We start from the raw sequence: 21,594 nt of genomic DNA on the forward strand, positions 1-21,594 counted from the left end.
TAATTCTTTAACACTTAAACTAGCCATGTCTGTCCCAAATATTCTGTTTGATGTTCAAACCAGCCTGATTCCACCTTTTGTGCCTACCCTACAATGCCATTCTAAAAAATAATCACATCTCACAGCTACAAGATAATGTGTGATAAATTCAAAACAATTATAAGCATTACATTTGACAGAATATTCTTAATACTTAGGGGGTTAAAAAAGGGTAACATCTGATCATGTGCCAAGCTGGAGCTCTATATCCAATCAGTGTTTTCCTTTCCAGTTAAGCAGTTTTGTTTGTTTCCATTTTCAGATCATGTACAAAGCAATTTACAGCACTTTACCTGGCAACCTGCTTAGGCCTAACATGATACGCAGAACTCATCTTTATGAAGAAGAGGTAATTTCATTTGTCTTTGATCTCTTACTCGTTCATTGCATTGCAGCCATGCTGGAGCACCGGGTTTAGCTGAAAAAAAAAATCTTAACAGGTTTAGTCAAACAAGTCAATGCTAGCTTCATTTCTTTTGCTTGAATCAACAAGTTCCATTCCTGTATTTCAGCATCTGATATTTCTTTCACCGTTTTCTTACTAATCTAGTTATGACACAACCAGCTGCTATTCTAGACATCACTTAAGCTGCTAGAAATAGCAACCAAGTAACTCTCTCTCTCAGTTAACACTCCGAGGAGGACACATGATATAATGTAGTCCTAGATATACTATACCTAACAAGAGAAATGTTATGCTCATGGTAGTAGGAATGCTTGATCAGATCTGACCTGGAGGCTGAATAACAACAGCAACAATTTTAATTACCTCTCCTTAATCTAATTAATCTGTTTTCTTGTTGTACGCCTTTTATGTCTCCCCACTTCCCGCATTTCTTCAATTTCATTCACTCCTCTTCACTGTTTCAGGAACTTCTTTTCTGTAGACAACCATCGTACACATATATATACACACATATATACACATATATACACACACATATATACACACACATATACACACACACATTTTAATTATCATTTTTACCTCTCTAAGCACATTTCTTATTATTGTTTATATTTCCATCAATTTGTTAGTTGTTTGCAGTCATTTTTTTGTTATCAGCTTCTTTAGTGTCAGCATCTCAACTTCTCTCATTCATAATGAAAAAAAAACACTTACACAGTTTTATTTTATTTTTTATTAAGATTTCAATTTCATTGTTTCTTTGTCGAGTTTAAAATCTGTTTCCTTATCGTGTTCATTACTATTGCTACTTTGTGAGAACATGTGGCCCAGTGGATAGGCTGATGATCATGAGGATGTCAGTTCAATTCCTAGATCAGACGGTGTGCTGTATTTTGCAAGGTATTTGGTGACCTTGTTAGTGATGGTGCCACATAAAAAGCACCCATTCTAGTGCCGCGTAAAAGGCACCCGGTACACTCTGTAATGTGGTTGGTATTAGGAAAGGCACCCAGCTGTAGAAGCCCTGTCAAAACTGATGACTGGGGGCCTGGTGTGGCTCCCGAGCTTTCCAGCTCCTGTCAAACTGTCCAACCCATGCCAGCATGGAAAACAGACTTTAAATGATGATGAGCAAGGCACTTCCTTTCACATTACTCCTGTCTACTCAGCTGTAATGAGTATCAGAGCAACAGTCTTCTCTCTCTCTCTCCCCCCCCCTCTCTCTCTCTCCCCCCCTCTCTCTCTCTCAAATCATTTTTTTGTCAAATGTAATGCTTATCCATTCACATTGGTTTGAATTCATTTTTTGCATTATTTTGTAGCTTTCAATGATCTGATCGTTTATAATTAGCATAATATTGTAGTATTGACATTCTGTATTGACAAAGTGTCTTCAAAGTTAATATGTCTAAAATACTACAGGACTTTGTATCCGACCTAATACACACACACACACACACATTGGGCTTCTTTCAGTTTCCATCTACTAAATCTAACCAAAGGCTTTGGTTGGCCTGAGGCTATAGTGGCAAGCACTTGTCCAAGGTGGTGTGCAGTGGAACTGAACCTAAGGCCACATGGTTTTGGATGCAAGCTTCTTACCCACATAGCCACACATAAATTTATGTGAAACTAAATTAATTCTTCACTTATTTTCCTTGTGTCTTGAATTATTTTGTAGGATGTTCCAATTGAGATTTTGCGGAATGTATCTGATCAACTGAGGCAGCTGCAACCTGTTCCGAAATATTTGGATGATTATTCAAAGGAAGAAATTGAAAGTTTCCCCAAACTTTTTGATTGGTAAGTCAGTAGAATTCTTTCCTTAAATAGACAGACTTCCGTGATATTTGAAATCATCACCACCACCACCACCATCATCATCATTTTAACCCCTCCCCCCCACCACTATCATCATCATTTTAACCCCTCCCCCCCACCACTATCATCATCATCATCATCATTATTCAACATCTGCTTTCCATGATGACATTGGATGGTTTGATAGGATCTGACAGGCCCAAGGACCTCATTGTACTCCAGTGTCTCCTTTGGCTGGATGCCCTTTCAAATGCCATCCACTTTTATATGGAGGACTTTAATGTGGTTTTCCTCTACAAATGAGGTTGGAATGGCTCAAAGATTATTTAACTTCTGCCTCCTATTTCTGTCGTCTCATCAGAGAAACACAACTTGGCATCTCCATAGAAAGAGATTAATAGGACTAATGAAAAAATAAAATAAAATTTTATTTACTTATGTTGTGTTTTCAAAAACTGTGTGAAATGCCACATTTGGCATCAGTGTGTTCAGTCTGGCTGTCCTTGGTGGAGAAGTGGAATTCTTAGACATTGCAGCTAAACAAACAACAAGGATAACTCCATCATTTTACTGGTCATGAAACTGCATTATCATATTTATGTATTTTGTGAAAACAACGTTAGGTTGAGTATAATTTGTGAGGAATGTCTGTCGAAAGTGATGTGCAAACGAAGAAGGTGAAGAATTGTTTGTCTGTGTCTGGTGTTCTTGAACTTTAAAGGTGAAGAATTATTATTTTTTTTCTTACTTCTAATAATTTTGCAATGGTTTAATCAGGCGGAAGGGACTGTTTCTCTCATTTGTAGGATGTCTGAGACTGGTGACATTCATGCCATTTATGTCTTGACTGAACAGATGTAAGTCGGTGTCTGTATAAAAAACATTAGATGCGAAGGATATTCTCAAAGAGTTCAGACTCTGTATATTCCAGCGTTTAGAATTGGTGTACCATATCTGTGTGTGTCATAAGAGACTAAACCAGTTGGTCTCAGGGAAAGCATCTGGCTAAGCTTGCTTCATAACAGTGTGGGTGTCAGTTCAGTCCCACGCCATGGCATGTTGGGTAAGTGCCTTCTATTATAATCTTAGACCAACCAAAGCCCTGTGAGTGGATTTGGTTGACGGAAACTGAAAGAAGCTGATGGTGTGTGTGTGTGTGTGTGTGTGTGTGTACCCTTACCTAGACATCATGTGATGGTTGTAAACAAGTTTTACCGTCATACACGTGAGGTTGTTTGTTTCCAGTCTTCTGTGAAAAACATGTCTTGTCATTGGGAAACATTTCCTTGCTTGGAAACAAGTGAGGGTTGGTGATGGGAAGAGCATCCAGTTGTAGGAAATCTGCCTCAACAAATTCTGAATGATCCCCAGCATGACTGTAGTCTATTGGCTGAAGCAAGTGAAAATATTAGGAAAAAGATAATGTGTGTGTGTGTGTGTGTGTGTGTGTGTGTGTGTGTGTGTGTGTGTGTGTGTGTGTGTGTGTGTATTAGTTGAAGAAAAAATGTTTGCTGTTTAAGCGACCAGTAAAACAGACATTTCTCAGTTTGAAAACAACTATTTGAAGCTCGAATCCCACATCAGAGTCACTACTTGTAAATATTATTATTAAAATAAAAATTATCCCCAAAAAAGCCATCCCTACTTATCTTTTCAAACATATATATATATATATATATATATATATATATATATATATATATATATATATGTATATATATATGTATTAGTATGTATATCTGAACGTGTGTGTGTTTGTATGCCTACAGCATATCACATGATACATTTTGTGTGTTATACACAGAATCTTAACACGAAATGTATGTTTATATTGTCAAAACTGAAGCAGAATGTTTGTCACAACTAATTATTTTGTTTCTTTACCATTGCAGGCCATCGGATTACGCTTTCGAGGAACCTGATCAAAAAGCTTGAGGACCCACAGACACTTCAGCGTCACTTTGTAAAATTCATTTATGTTCATAGTTTTTAATAAAATTAAAAATAAAACCCCCAAAATACTGTTGGTGTTTATTTTTTGTTTTAATGAAAGTAACCAAGATTTTAAAACTGTGACATCTGTTGTTGCTGAGATAATAAACAAGTTTTTGCAGGAGTAAACAACTGGCAACAAATGTAAAAGAATTTCCACAAAACAATTCATCATCATCATCATCATCATCATCATCATTGATGTTCTTGATGTTGATGTCTACTTGTACTGCCAGATGCCTTTCCTGTCATCAACACTCAGTTGTTTCCGAATGAGTTAGTAATCTCCCAGATTTGGAAAACTAACAGATTGGAAAGGTTTTGCACGAGGAACTGGAAACGAGTGTGATACTGTTTGATGAGTGTTTTGATTACAAAGGTTGTCCAACACGTCACGAAGCCTGGTTCTCCTTTCGTGGTGGATTACAAGCCAATGCCACTGGCAGGAATCCATCATTTACTACATATATATGTGAGTAGAATATATATACACACCCACACACATATATATATATATACATACATGGATGAACAGACAGACGGACTAAAGAAGTGCCAGTCACAACTTGTGGAGGGAACATGTGGAAGGTGTAGCCTCAGGAAGTCATAGGATGGTGAGAAGGGCTTTTCAGATGCCAGGGCCTCACCAAAGTGACAAGTGACTGAGACTGCTGGTGATTTGCGGTGCTGTCGCCATCTCTACATACAGGCATGTCCCTCTGTCAGTCGAGGGAGTGCTGATATCATGTAAAAGCACTTGTGCCAGTGCCACCTAAAGTGCTCCCGTACCTGTGCCACATAGAAAAGCACTTGTTCAGGACCATGTAAAACGCTCCCATGCTAGTGCCACATATAAAGTAGACGTGCTGGTGCCACCTGTGCTGGTGTTACATATAGAGCACCCGTGCCAGTGCCACATGTACAGCACCCATTCTGGTGCCATGTAAAAACACCCAGTCCACCCTCTGTAAAGTGGTTGGTGTTAGGAAAGGCATCCAGCCGTAGAAACCATTCCAAAATGGACAATTGGAGCCTGGACAGCCCTCTGACTTGCCAGCTCCAGTCAAATTGTCCAACCCATGCCAGCATGGAAAACGGACGTTAAATGATGATGATGCGTCTGTACAGTTATATTTGGTGACGTATGTGACGTATTGGTGTGCACTGAACATGGAAAGACTTTTATTGTGGAAATTGTCTCGAGAACAATCCTGCTTTCCTTCAGGAAGGGTCTTTCCACCCACAGGAAGGGTCTTCCCAATGAGTTCAATATGATGCTCCCCCCTGTTTCAATCAATGCTGCTTAGTATGCTTCTAGTTTATATATTTTTTCTTTCTTTCTTTTTTCAGTCATTTGACTGCAGCCATGCTGGAGCACCACCTTTATTCGAAACAAATCGACCTCAGGACTTATTCTATCAGTCTCTTTTTGCCAAACTGCTAAGTTTCGGGGGCATAAACACACCAACATCGGTTGTCAAGCAATGGTGGGGGAACAAACATAGACACACACACACACACACACACAGTGCCAGTGGAATGTTACAGACACCATCTGAGCGTGATTGTTGCCAAGGCTGCTGACTGGCTCACATGTTGGTGGCATGTAAAAAGCACCATTCGAGCGTGATCGTTGCCAGCGTTGCCTTACTGGCACATGTGTCGGTGGCATGAGAAAAACAACATTTGAGTGAGGTTGTTGCCAGTGCTGCTGGACTGGCTCCCGTGCAGGTGGCACGTAAAAGCACCCACTACACTCTCAGAGTGGTTGGCGTTAGGAAGGGCATCCTGCTGTAGAAACTTTGCCAGATCAGACTGGAGCCTGGTGTAGCCTTCTGACTTTCCAGCCCTCAGTCAAACCGTCCAACCCATGCCAGCATGGAAAGCAGACGTTAAAAGATGATGATGATATATATATACGACAGGCTTCTGTCAGTTTCCGTCTACCAAATCCACTTACAAGGCTTTGGTTGGCTCGAGGCTCTAGTAGAAGACACTTGTCCAAGATGCCATGCCATGCATCTGAACCCAGAACCACGTGGTTGGGAAGCAAGCTTCTTACCACACAGCCATGCCTGTGCCTGTATATATATTTCCTGAGTTTGTTTCAAAGAATTTTGCATAAAATTCCAGGGTATATATTAGAAAGACACAGTGAAAAATATTGAATTACATTTCTTTAATTAATAGTTTACAGTATATAGGATACCAGGACATGTTTCTATCATGCAAGCGTTTTAGGGCCCCCCTCTGCAATGGTTCTGTACAAATCCCTATTAAATCAATCATAGTACTGCTTAGATACAAACGGACATGCAAGCATGACTTTTTCCAAGATGTTTCCCTGAAAGAAATTCAAGAGAATTATGTGTAGTGGCAGTAGATATTCTACAACTGCTACTACTACTATATTTAGTATAATCAATTTAATATGAAGTGATTAGTTGCACAGAACCATCTCCTCTGGCCAACCTAAAACATTTGCATAGCAGAAACATGTGTTGTAAACCAGTAATTAAAAATGTATACTTCTCCATTCTTCATTGTTTATATATATATATATATATATATATATATATATATATATATATATATATGTGTGTGTGTGTGTGTGTGTCTGTGTGTGTGTGTGTCTCTGTGTCTGTGTTTGTTCCCCACCACTGCTTGACATCCAGTGTTGATGTGTTTACATCCCTGTAACTTAGCAGTTTGGCAAAAGAGATCAATAGAATAAGTACTAGGCTTACAAAATGTTCTGGGGTTCATTTGTTTGGTTAAAACCCTTCAAGGTGGTGCCCCAGCATGACTGCAGTCAAATCGCTGGAACAAGTGAAAGGCAGAAGACACCCGCCATGCCCTCATCTCTCCAAACTAAATAAAATACATGTTACAGAATACATTGAATATATTTCAACAATTAGTCACAGGTTTCCAAATCTATTTCAATCAAAGTTGATGTCATCAGAAAAAAAACAGTTGAGAATCTGTTTGTTGTATGTTTTAATGTCAGGGTTAGGGTTTGTTGTGGTTAGCTTTGCTATTTGTTTTTGCTGGCTTCAATAAAACAACGAGCAGCACTTCATTAGGGTTACTTCAGTGGAAACGAGTTTTCCCTCATGTAAATAGAGACGCTTAATTTGGGGCGACAAGAACAATTGTGGAAGAAAAGGAACAGAATCAAATACGTGTGTCTGTCTGTACACACACACACACATGTATATAGATGTTTTTAGAGGTATATATGTGTATAGATAAATGTATATAGATATATATATGTATATGTATATATATATATATATATATATATATGTGTGTGTGTGTGTGTATGTATATAGACATGTATATGTATATAGACTTATATGTATATGGATATATATATGTATATAGACATATATATATTATATATATATATATGTATATGTATGTATATATATATATATATATGTATGCATATATATATATATGCATGTATATATGTGTGTGTGTGTGTGTGTGTTCATTTATATTATAAGAATTTGGAAACTTCAAGAGATATGAAGTAAATACATTTTTAACAGTGGCTAAAGCTATGAATAACAATGTAGAATATTCGGTTAAAAAGAAAACAAACTTTTGGATGGAATAAAGTCGAAGACTACCAGTGGGACTTGAACTCACATCTGTAAACATTTTATATGTGTGTGTGTGTGTGTGTGTGTGTTCAAAAGTGTGTGTGTCTATGTATAAGAGTGTATTTAGGTATTACGTGCTGTCTGCTTCCAGTCCAAAATACTGGCTCTGTGAATATTCTAAAGAGACCAATATTAACATAGAACTAAAGATAATTTGGTATTCTGAAAACATTAAATAGTTCCATTTCAGTAATTAATGAGAAATGAACAAAATTCTCGTCAATGCCAATATTATTCTAATTAATTGTAATTACATCCACATGTAATCACGTCAGTCTTTGGTGAGATAAAGAATTTTGTTGATTTTGTTTTCCAAATGTTAGATGAATAGTTGTTGTTATAGATTAATCCCAGGTCAACATTGACAGAGTAGAGCTATGATAAAAAGCAATCCAGTTACGACCATCCCATCTTATTCTCAGGCTCACTGCACCACTGATCTTATTTATGCAAAATGTCTTTTTTTTGTATTCAAAGACGTTAAGGTGTGATTTGGAAGATATATGACTTCTATTTTAACAGCCTTGCTGGATTGCTTGGGGAGGCATGCTCTCCAAATGGTTTTGTATTGAATTACTTGCTCATGGCTCATAATTTCGAGTCTGCTTCTGGCATTTCTTTGTATTTCTGGTTAGAATGCGTTGATTCATGTCACCCAACTGTTTGGAATGGTTACTAAAATATCTGTCAGTCTTCACCCTTCAAACTCACGTACTGCTCACTGTTTGTATGTATACTTATTTCGTCTAGACCAGTGTTTTGTAACCATTTTTTTTACCCATGGACCCTTTTGCTCCCTATTTTACTCAAGTAGACCCCACTAACCATTCCATGTCCCAAAAAAATCTTTCTGCCAGCTCACCGCCTTTAATGGATCCTTTCTCATCAGAAGCACTATTCCTCCGTCTTGATGGCCTACAGCAAATATTCCGCTTAATACCACAGATTTGCTTGTTAGTTGTTTGACATTAACCAGTTGAGCATGTCCTTTAGTGGCTGACGATATGTGCATCTCTGATCATGAGCAGAAGTAGTGGAGGAGCATCATAACCATGTGTTGAGAAGAATTCTTTGGGGTTTGGATAATTCATCTCTGGAAACATGGCTGTTTCGTCCAGCATCCCTTAAACAACCCTTATTCAAGGACCTTTTGAGCGGGATGGACTACTCGACCAAAAGAAAATTCTAACTGGGCCCCACCTGCAAAGTCATGTGCTGTTTATCTTGATATGCAATCACCACATATGGTTGTGATGCATGTGCCTGGTATACCCTTATCAGACAGGTAGTCATGATGGGCATACTGGCTTTTGTATATTTTACCCCAGTGTCACTTTGATGGTATGCACTGCTCTCACACTCAATAATAATAATAACTGTCTGCAAGAAGTCTGAATTGGAATGTTCCACCAAGTGGTATGAGCACTAGCCTCAGCCAATAGCAGAGAATGGTCAAGTGAATCTCACATAGAATATACCAATATACTCAGACCAGAAGCTGCAAGATAACCAATCAGATATCACTCTCCTACTGAAGGAGTCCAAAGGATGGCCTTCCATCGATGCAGTTATACTTGCAGACCAGAATATTATGAAGACAGAGGACAAGAAAGTCAGGAAGTACCAAGATGTGATATTGGAAGGGAAATGCATCCATAGAGCCCCAAAAGTGAGCGTGGTACCCTTTGCACTTGATACACTTGGGACCATCTCAAAGAAAGCGGTATTCTGGCATCAAAAGCTGCAAATACTACATTTCATCGGACGTATTCAGTTGGCAGCAATACTTTGAAGAGCTCATGGAATTTGTATTATGAAGAAATGACAAAATGATTTCACAAGATCAGGCGGATGCACCTGAAGACAAGGAGTGGGGTGAAATGATGTGACAGTTTTAATGCTGCATAACACAAATTCCATGCATTTTAAAAAAATGTGCGTAACTGCTTCTCCTCTTCCTTTCACTCACTCGTTTAATTAGTGCAGAGTAGACAACATAAGTTGCTTTTGCACTGGAGTTGCAAGTCACTTGTCATCTTAACAAGATTACTTTATGATTTTGATATGGGATAAAGTGTATTTGATGCAAGGATAAATAAAGTTTATCGAATTATGTTTCCTTCCTGCATGTGCTAGAGGCTAACCAACTGTTCTGTCGTGATTAGTTGTATCACTATATTATATTCTATTCTATGTATGTAATGTATATATGTGTGTATTCATGCATGTATGTATATATATATATATATATATATATATGACAATTTAGAAGACAATATATCTTAAGTCATCCCATAAATAATGCGTTTTTTTAAATGTTTCTTTTATTTTTCAAAATTAAGATAAACAAAGTTCTTTTTGAATCTTAAATATACTCTCCTTCATTTTCTAAAATGCTCTTCCATCTGTCTGGTAGACTTGCAAGGCCCCACTTCCAAAATTCACTTGTCCGTGACGTAAAATACTCCTCCAGTGCTGTTCTGACCTCGTCTACAGAATTCATATTTTTTCCCCGTCCAAATGATTTGAAGACTGCGGAATAAATGATAATCAGATGGGGCAATGTCAGGCGAATATGGTGGGTGGGGCATCGTTTCTCATTCAAACTGCTCCAGCCTTTAGAATGTCAACCTTGCTGTATGTTGTCGAGCATTATCCTGATGGAAGAACACTCTTCGTCTTGAAACCAAAGATGGTCGTTTTTCTTCTAGCACTGACTTGAATGACTGGTCGAATGACCAAATCCAAGCTTCCCTGCTAGTTCCTCCACAGTTACGATGGGATTTTGTTCCACCAGGGCTTGCAGATCACCCTCGTTGAGCTCTACAGATCTTCCAAGACAAGGCTCGTCTTCTAGGCTCGGAGTTTCCGGCTCGGAATTTCTGGAATCCCCGTTGACACTGTCTTACGCTTATTGTCCGATCCCCAAATACTGCATTAATATTCCTCGTACTTTCCGTTGCGTTTTTACCTTTATTGGATTCATAAAGCAGAATATGCCGAATATGCTCCTTTGTCACTTCCCTTATAGCTTTGGAAAAAATAACTTTAAAGTCGAACTGCACTCTTCAATACTTGCACTAAAAATAAGCACAAGGTAAAATTACTATCTGCTTTTATAGCAAGTTGATGCTGGTAGTTTATCTCGTCCACCACCAACTTTTAGTTCATGCAATTGTAAAAAACGTATTATTTATGGGATGACCCAAAATATATAATAATGAATGAATGAAACAAAGTAGTATTCAAGACACTCGGTAGAAGTTACGGGTAGTTTTAATAATACTTTGACTCAGCTCCACGTGACTTTAAGTTTCATGGGTGAGCAGAACACCTCAGATGCTAAGGGTAGAGCCTGACAAAATGGATGCCTCCTACGTGACCCTGTAACTTTGTGAAAGGTGCAGCTAGACACACACCCACACAACACACACGTGTGTGTGTGTGTGTGTGTGTGTGTGTGTGTGTGTGTGGGTGGGTGTATGTATATATATATATATATATATATATATATATATATATATATATATATATATATATATTCTTTTACTCTTTTATTTATTTCAGTCATCAGGACTTATTCTTTGTAAGCCTAGTACTTATTCTATCGGTTTCTTTTGCTGAACCGCTAGGTTACGGAGATGTAAATACACCAGAATCGGTTGTCAAGCGATGTTGAACAAACACAGACACGCAAACATATACACACACATGCATATATATATATATATATATATATATATATATATATATATATATATATATATATATATATATATATATATATATTACGACGGGCTTCTTTCAGTTTCCGTCTACCAAATCCATTGACAAGGCTTTGGTCGGCCCGTGGCTATAGTAGAAGACAAGGTGCTACGCAGTGGGATTGAACCCTTGAGTATTAAACTACTTGAAAATATTTTATCTGTTTTATGTCCAAACTAACGAGATCCTGCCTCTCATGTCTACCCGACTATGTTATTCTCATAATAAGCAATCATATCATCGAGATCTCGAATAATTAATGATTAATTGAAAACCATACAAATAAATAAGCATTCCACAGAATAATCTGAATGCTGAAGGGTTAAAAGAAAAAGCCTAGTAAAAGGTGTTGGTTAAAATATATTACAAGTTTCAAAATGTTTCGTTCAATATCCAAAACGATCTTTTTAATTAATTATATATATATATCTGAATTAATGAGTCAATTATCATTAAACATTACCATTTATGAGAAAGATTCCCAACTGAGAATTAACTCAAAGAATGCGAAAAATGAAGGTATTCTCCAGATTTCTTCTTTATCAGCCATCAACAAATTCTGCCCCTTTCATTTCAGGCTGATGGTTGGGGGGGGGGGGATTTCAACCCCAGAACTGGAAACCTTTTTTGGCTTTTGTAAATAAGTAAACACAAATATATGTTTGGGAAATTAATCTAGTTTTATATTGGAGACAGTCTAATCAACAGGCAATTGCTGTATTAATCATCTTCACTGCCGTCGCCGCCGCCACTACCACTGCCGCCACAGCCGCCACCACCACCACCACCACCTACTACTACTACTACTACTACTACTACTACTACTACTACTACTACTAACTGTATGGTCATTTGTGCTGAGATAATATCTTAAGTGAAATCTGATTTTGATTCCTGGTTGTCACAATTTTGTTTCACTTGCCTTGCTAAGTGTACCCCCCCTCTCTCTCTCTCTCCACACATACACACACAGACATACACACACACATACGCACACATACATACATACAACCAGGAATACATACATGCACGCCCACTTACGTATGGATATACGTTTGTATCTATGTATGTACTCATCTATAATACGTACACACGCGCACACAATATCAGGATATTACAATTAGATCATCATCATCATCGTAATGGCACACGTGCTATTTGTCTCATAATTATAGGTTAGTCTTGGATGGCTCGGTTACTGACGAGAATTTTCCCAGTAAATTATTTTATTAACTAAAAAAATTCAAAACCTTTAGGTTTTTAACCGTAAAAACAGGGGAAAAGTTTTTATTTTTTCATTCCCATTGAAATTGCTTAAATTTTGTGGTTTTCGGTCGTTTTGACTGTCTCCTAGCGCGCGCGTGTGCGTGTTTTTGTGTCTGTGTTGTCCCCCTGCCATCGCTTGACAACCGATGCTGGTGTGCTTACGTCACCGTAACTTAGCGGCTCGGCAAAATAGATCGATAGAATAAGTACTAAGCCTACAAAGAATAAGTCCTGGAGTCGATTTCTTCGACTAAAACGCCTTCAAGGCGGTGCTCTAGTATGGCCACAGTCAAATGACTGAAAAAAATAAAAGACGAAAAGAATGAAAAAATATAGGAGTATAGCCGTGTGTACCTCATGCCGTGTGTACCTCATGCCGTGTGTACTTCTTTCAATCATTTCTATGTCTGCTTCTACCGTCTTAGTTTTATTATCCCAGAAGCTCGTGTCTGTCTGTCGGAACACAGATGTAAACGTAGAGGAATACATCTGTTTTTGTTTGTCTTTGAATATGTTCTCGTTAGCACATTTATGCACGTTCTTTGTAACAGATTGCGGTATGACTGCTCTAATGTTGTTGTAAACATATTGGTATGTCTTTATGTTTGTTAACAAAATAGTACACTAGTAACACATCCACATATTGAAAACAGTAACGACATCGGCTTTTGCCTACCACAGCAAGTTTACACTTATGGATATCTGCTGTATTAGCACATCCAAGCACAGTAAATCTGTGTTTGGTAGCCTCAGCTCTTAACAGTGATCTCCCTCTCTCCCTATCAGCTATAGTTATTTTGTTTTTTCCTGGAGCAAAGACGCCATAGTATCGATGTTTCAACACTATTAAACGTTCGTTCTGTTGTTAAGTTCTTTATCAACAGTGATCTGTGCAAATTAATCCAGGAATTTCTTGACTGCTTTATAATCAGTTGACGCCTTATCACCACAAGTTTGAAAAAAAAATGGCTATTATACATACATACATACTTACATACATACATACGTGTGTACATACATACACACATACTTACATAATACACACATACATATCTATACACACACACGCACACGCACACACACATACACACACATGCATATCATCACCATCATGTAACGTACTTTTTTCCATATTGGCATGGGTTGCACTGTTTCACAGGGGTTGGCCAGCCCTCTTACACGAAACATAACTTCCAGTGTTATAGAAAATCTGTAGAAATAAATTTAAAAATGAGAACATTGCACTGCTAACACAAGAAGTAAGGAACTGTATTTACATGTAAACCTTTAAATATATTACGGTAGCAAAAGCAAATACTGCGTCCTTGCTACTAATTAATATTTACATACCAAATCCCAGGAATGTGTTTAATATGCAAAAATGGTTTTTCTAGTAGCATTTCACTGCTAAATTTAGTGTGGCTATTTAAGCAATGCATTCGGGAATCATTAAGGGGTTGGGAGGGGTGCTGATGAAAGCGCAATAACTCTTGAAACATGCATGTGCAGCCATTGCCTAATTTTTCTGTCTTCGATTGCATTGTTTACAAAGACTTATTAGTATACAAAATGTCAGAAGCAATAAGCTTCATATATATATATATATATATATATATATATATATATATATATATATATATATATATATATATATATATATATATATATATATATATATATATATAAAATTATAAAGCACGAAACTGCTAGGACTTTCCGGGTGCTGACTGACGAGGAAATCGGCTGCGAATGGTCCATGTATCTTGTCTTTGTCCAGTTTTCCACTTGTTATGCTATCGTTTATTTTTCCACTTGTTATGCTATCGTTTATTTTTCCGTATGTTGTTTTTTGTTAGATTTCCGCTTGTTGTGTTCTTTCTGTCCTACCCTTTATATATATATATATATATATATATATATATATATATATCAAGAAGCCAGTGTGTAAAATTCATAAGGGAAATTTCTATTCCCAAGAATATAATTATTCGTTTATATTTATATAAAGGGCATTATTACAGAAAAATAATAACGCCACACAGTGGACTTCTCAAAATAACCACATTTAGTACCTAATGCAAGGAAAAAACAACCAACAGAAGATGACCAACTTTCTTTTAAATAAACTTAATTGTGTATCGACCGATTTCGCGATTACTAGAATGAATTTTTTTACACACTGGCTTCTTGATAAAATTCTAGTAAAAAAGTTTTATCCTTTTTTGAATTTATTTATCAAATATATACACGGAATACATTCAATGTTGAATTTTTTATTCCTGTCTCCACATGGGTACCCAAAAACAACCCGGAAGTATTTCCCGCTTCTTTGATGAAGATATATACAGATAAACTTCATTCCCTTTACTCTGTCGGATACGTAGTTGTTCGGTTTTGGTGAGGTGAGAATTCTGTTTATTTATATATATTTTTGGGACAATATCATGCTGATGAACGAAATCTAGATTCATTCTGGTAATCGCGAAATCGGTCGATACACAATTAAGTTTATTTAAAAGAAAGTTGGTCATCTTCTGTTGGTTGTTTTTTCCTCGCATTAGGTACTAAATGTGGTTATTTTGAGAAGTCCACTGTGTGGCGTTATTATTTTTCTGTAATAATGCCCTTTATATAAATATAAACGAATATATATATATATATATATATATATATATATATATATATATATATATATATATATATATATATATATATATAGGTATGTATATATATATATACATATGTGACAGTGGATTTTCATCGATGAGTTCATGAACATTGGTTCTTTTCCTTAAAACTATATATTTGAATATATACATATATATATATATATACGTATAAATATATATACATATATATATATATATATATATATATATATATATATATATATATATATATATATATATATATATATATATATACATATATATATATATATATATATATATATATATATATGTATGTATATATATATATATATATATATATATACATATATATATATATATATATATATATATATATATATATATATATATATATATATATATATATATATACATATATATATATATATACATATATATAATTAACATAATATGGTAAAAATTCGATATTAATTAATATCAATTTAAGACCAGGAAACTAGCACATTAAAAGAATCAGAAGGTTCTTGACAAAAATTTTCGAGATCCTAAAAAGATTATAGTACTTGTGTATATAAGATTGACCAGTGCTAGTTTCCTGGTATTAAATTGATATTAATTAATATCGAATTTTTACCATATTATGTTAATTAACCATAATCACATTTCTCAAAGTTGGTAAATTCAAAGCAGAAATGATTTTCTGCAGAGATATTTTCCGGATTCAGCGCGCCAAAACTAAGACTTTTGAATTTTAATCTTTATAATGGATAGAATCACGTGCACGTTTTCACTGGTTGAAGACAACTAGCACGAGATTCTGTTCGATTGTAAAAATATCGGCAATCTGTACTGAAGAAAAATAGACACTTTTATTTTGAAAGTGTTGATTTTGAAACTATAGTCTGCAGATGATCGAGGTATGTACAATTTTCACTGGTCTAGCCCGCCTGTTTTTGCTCCGCTGAATCCGTATATATATATATATATATATATATATATATATATATATATATATATATATATATATATACCGGAGTAAGCACATAAAATGTGCAACAAGGTGGAAAAAAGAGTACTCAAATACCAGAGGTAGAGTAATATGCATTATTTAAAAGCAGCAGAAATATAACAAAAGACTGTTGCTCGGAGTTACATGTATACATACATACATACATACATACATATATATATATATATATATATATATATATATATATATATATATATATATATATATATATATATATATATATATATATATATATATATATATATATATATATGTATATATATATATATATATATATATATATATATATGAATAATAATAATAAATAATAATAAATGGAGCAAACCGCATATAAACAAAAGTTCCTTTATTTCCTACATATGTTTCAAAATGTATGTGCACACTACTCCAAAGAAGTAAGAGCTGCTGGAATTCCACATATATTCATCGTCAAGGAACCAACATATAGAAGGAAGACAAATGCGAAATGATAAGGTTACATACGAGTTATAATATTATGTATAATATTATAACTTTGGCACAGAATTTTGTCAGTGAACAGGTCGTGTTCTCAAAGCGACGAAAATATTTTGACAAATTAAATTTAAATGTTGAAGTGAATCTAATGGTCTTTGTGTGTTTTTTTAAATGGCTTATAAACACCTTCCACGTTGCAACATATATAAAACCAACGGTATATCTTTTTGGGGGCTTAATTGAGCAGCTGTAAGAGACTCTACTTGATTTACAATATAAATATATATCATAAATTAGAAATATTGCATTTCTAAATCTCCGAGAGAGACTTGTACAGTAGCGGCACAAGAAAGTGATGGTTTGTTGCCTACTTAATGTGGAAGTTCCAGAAAAGGGAAGAATGCTATTGCTATTTAGACCCAGGAAACACCGTTTCCAGCTGGCCATGTGGCACAAACGTTCTGTGCCCTTATGTTCCCAAATAAGGGATATAAGCACCTCCACCCAGCAAAGCCAGCATCCAGAGACTAGTTTCAGAGTCATTGCCCTTCATCAGTCTGGAGTTGCATGGCTTGCTAGCTGTCGATGCTTATTCGCCTTTGAAAACTTATAGAATTTGAAGTGAAATAAATTCACTGATCTAGAGCAATGACTCCGAAATTAGTCTCTGGATGCTGGCTTTGCTGGGTGGAGGTGTTTATATCCCTTGTTTGAAAACTTAAGGACACAGAACGCTGGTGTTACATAGCCAACTGGAAACGATGTTTCCTGAAGCTAAATAGCAGTAGCATTCTTCCCTTTCCTGGGACTGCCACATTAAGTTGGCAACAAACCATCAGTTTACATATCTATAGGAGACCCTCTTCGGTTATGAATGACCATGGGATTGCACCTAGAAAGTTCCCATCCGAGGCACAAGTCCGGATAAGGTTGTTTATGGAAGACCAACAGTCACCTATGCATACCAGCCTCCCCTCTCCACACCACAAATGTTACCCAAGGGAAAGGCAAAGGGGCCGATACAGCTTGGCACCAGTGATGTCACAACTCATTTCTACAGCTGAGTTAACCGGACTAACGTGAAATAAAGTGTCTCGCTCAAGAACATAACACGTAACCCGTTTCGGAAATCGATCTCATGAGAATTACTGTATTATTATACAATAATATATGTAGCCATTGATACATGAGGTGTGATAGACACAAAATCGACGATTATGCATGATGACGCCTCTGGGACCTCTAACTTAGAATGAACCCAGCCCCATCAAGCAAGAGCAGGAGCCCAATCGAAGCCGATATCATTGCAAAAGGTCAAGTTTTGATGAAACATTTTAAATCAATAAAATAAAAAGGCTTGTTCAATCCATTCTCATTGGTTATAGTTGTAGAAGTGTTTGACATAAAAGACAAATTCTGGTTTACTGTCTGATAGCCTGAACCCGTAGATAAGCTTTACAGGACAAACTCCAGGATTAACACCCAAATGAAATTGCTATATATACATATATATATATATATATATATATATATATATATATATATATATATATATATATGTACACACACACGCACGCACACACACACAGTTCAACAAAAGAGACCGGTAGAATAAGTACCAGCTTTAAAAAGTAAGTACGGGGGTTCGATTTATTCGGGGAAACTCTTGAAAGCAATGCCCCAGCATGGCCGCAATCCAGCGACTGAAACAAACAAAGAATGTAAAGAATAGAAGGCATTAAGAGTCTGTAGGGAATGGTCAAAACCGGAAGTGGTCAAAAAAGAGTGTCATACTGTGGACTTCCGTTTCTAACGATTCTCAATTAAACATGTCTGTCGTCGTCTCCGTCGTCGTCGCAGCCGTCGTCGTCGTCGCAGCCGTCGTCGTCGTCGCAGCCGTCGTTGCCGCCGCCGCCGCCGCCGCTGTCATTGTTGAAGACGCATGGCTTAAAAGTATTCGGCTTGCGATCGTAAGGCCGTGAGTTCGATTCCCGGTGGCGCGTTGTGTCCTTGAGCAAGACACTTTATTTCACGTTGCTCCAGTCAACTCAGCTGGCAAAAATGAGTAGTACCTGTAATTCAAAGGGACCGGCTTTGTCCCATTCTGTGTCACGCTGAATCTCCACGAGAAGTACGTTAAGGATACGTGTGTCTGTGGAGTGCTCAGCCACTTGCACGTTAATTTCACGAGCAGGCTGCTCCGTTGATCGGATCAACTGGAGCCTGCATCGTCATAACCGACGGAGTGCCAGTGTCTTTTTTTAACGCTAGTTCAATCCCGGCCAAGCAGAACATCTTCAAACACTTCACCACAGAATTCTGTTACTCAGTTCCATGATATGTATTCTCACCTTTTCTACTTGTTATGGCCACAACAATCATGAACAATTATAATTAATGAAAATATTATTTCTATTCAGAAGTAATGTTTATCGCCATCTAAACATGAGTGTTCTCTAAGAACAGACGATACTGCTATTTTAATCACGAGAGGACGCCCCCTCCAGTTGGTTTCTCAGTGCATTCCGCACCCGATATATATTACAAGCGGGGAGAGAACTCCCTGTCATTCCAGCAATCGAGGCGAACAGACAGCGCAGTTTCGATCATACTTTGGTCATCGTCGTGTTATGTCTAGCGTACACGTATCCATCACTGAGGATAACCATAAGGTCGAAACCGCGCGATCTGGTGGTCTCGATAGCTGGAATGACAGGGAGTTCTCTCCCCACATGCAATATATATCGGGTGCGGAGCGCACTGAATAACCAGCCAGAGGAGGCGTCCTCTCGTGGTTAAAATAGCAGTATCGTCTATTCTTAGAGAACTTCCATGTTTAGATGGCGATAAAAAATACTTCTCGCTATAGATACTGCTTTGGCCTCTTATAGAAATTTTCTTAAATTATTTCTGTTCTATGCTGTAAAAACTATAAATTATCGCACACATATTAACATATATATATTTTTCGATTCAACTAATTTAATAAACGCATCTAAATACATCTCTTCGAGTTGTGTTTGGAAACGTATATTATAATTAATGTAGTCATTCTCAGTTCACATAGCCTACCTTCCAACTGTTATGTATTGGCAACGTTGATATAATGACGACCATAAAGGCTGCGAACTGGAAGAATTGTTAGCCCCCCCCCCCACTCCCCCCGGCTAAAATGCTTAGTAGTAATTCTTCTGTGTTTACGTTCTGAGTTCAAATTCTGTCGAGGTCGACTTTGCCTTTCATCCTTTTGAGGTCAATAAAATATGCATCAGTAGAGCACTGGGGTTGATGTAATCAACTAGCCCCCCTCTCTCAAAATTTCAGTCTTTATGTCTATAGTAGAAAGGATATAACGACCACCATTGAAACACGATCCGAAGGAGATATTACTAGTATTTCTTCAAAGTTGTTAAGCCACGCAGAGCAGCGGCTCCCAAAGTTATTTTGGCGCGAAATCCTTGATATGAGTTTTCGAAACCCCGCAGCACTCATACCTACATTTTATCGACAATCCTCATCACTCAAAGTTAATAGGGTATTAAATGAAGCAATAATCGCGGATTGGGGCACTAAACATCACCAACAATTGACTACAATTTTTATTAGTGAGTAATCAGTCTTATTTACCAGTTATAGTATATAACGATGTGCTACAGGAAACCGGAAACATTAAAAGTGAAATTAGTTTTGTTTTAAATTGTTATTCTGTTTGATATTTTGTGTTGGTTATAGCTAACGAGCGGGAAGATAAAGGGCGGTCACCCACAGGTGACAGTTTTAAGGGGGCAGCGCTTTGGTGGGCTGCAGTACAAGCCCATATGACTCAAAGACTGCTTCGGTGACACGCATTCTAGCTACGCCACTATATAAAGCTAAGGTTAAAGAAAACTCACATATTTATGATCTGCAAAATCTCTTTGATGCAAGTCATAGGATCTTTTTTAAGGGCTGTGATATCGGAAAAAAAAAACCAAACGAAAAACGAAAAAAAACCGTGTCCGTAGCAGATTTCGAAAGTCGACTGAGACCGATGAGATCAACGCAGTTGATACGCTTTTGAATTAGTTGTCGGTTGACAACTAAGACGAGCAGCTGGCAGAATCGTTAGCACATCGGCATTTCTTTCGGCTCTTTACATTCTGAGTTCAGATCTTACCGAGATCAACTTTACCTTTCATCCCTTCAAGGTCGATAAAATAAAGAACCACTTGGCCCGCTTCTTCAAAATTGCTGGCCTTGAATCCTATCATGAACCGACGTACCGCTCAAGAGAAATACTGTAACCTTGGTCATTTACTGACCTTATGAAACCTTGGGTTTAAGAAAAATAATAGTAAAAAAGAAGTTGACAGCTGTGGGAACAAAAATGAGTTGGGCGAGAAAAACGTCTTTTCAAAGCAAGTCTGATAAAAGTGCTATTCTAGTTTTCACACATCCATTTCTCTGGTAAATCTTTCTTGTAATATTCTGCTGACTTTTATTTAAATAATTGTT

General features: G+C 36.8%; 1 protein-coding gene across 1 annotated transcript in view; it reads left to right on the plus strand.

Moving 5' to 3' along the window:
- The window catches only part of LOC106882680 (large ribosomal subunit protein uL13m), a 33,862-nt gene extending 29,574 nt beyond the window's left edge, over positions 1–4,288 (plus strand). Inside the window, exons 5-7 of the mRNA XM_014933440.3 lie at positions 302–388; positions 2,130–2,251; positions 4,162–4,288. Of these exons, the coding sequence (XP_014788926.1) occupies positions 302–388; positions 2,130–2,251; positions 4,162–4,204 (252 nt within the window). The 3' untranslated portion in view covers positions 4,205–4,288. The remainder of the gene's footprint in view (positions 1–301; positions 389–2,129; positions 2,252–4,161) is intronic.
- Positions 4,289–21,594: the final 17,306 nt, after the last annotated feature.

The sequence above is a fragment of the Octopus bimaculoides genome, chromosome 8 (assembly GCF_046866305.1).
Source record: "Octopus bimaculoides isolate indiv1 chromosome 8, ASM4686630v1, whole genome shotgun sequence".
NCBI classification, from domain to species: domain Eukaryota; kingdom Metazoa; phylum Mollusca; class Cephalopoda; order Octopoda; family Octopodidae; genus Octopus; species Octopus bimaculoides.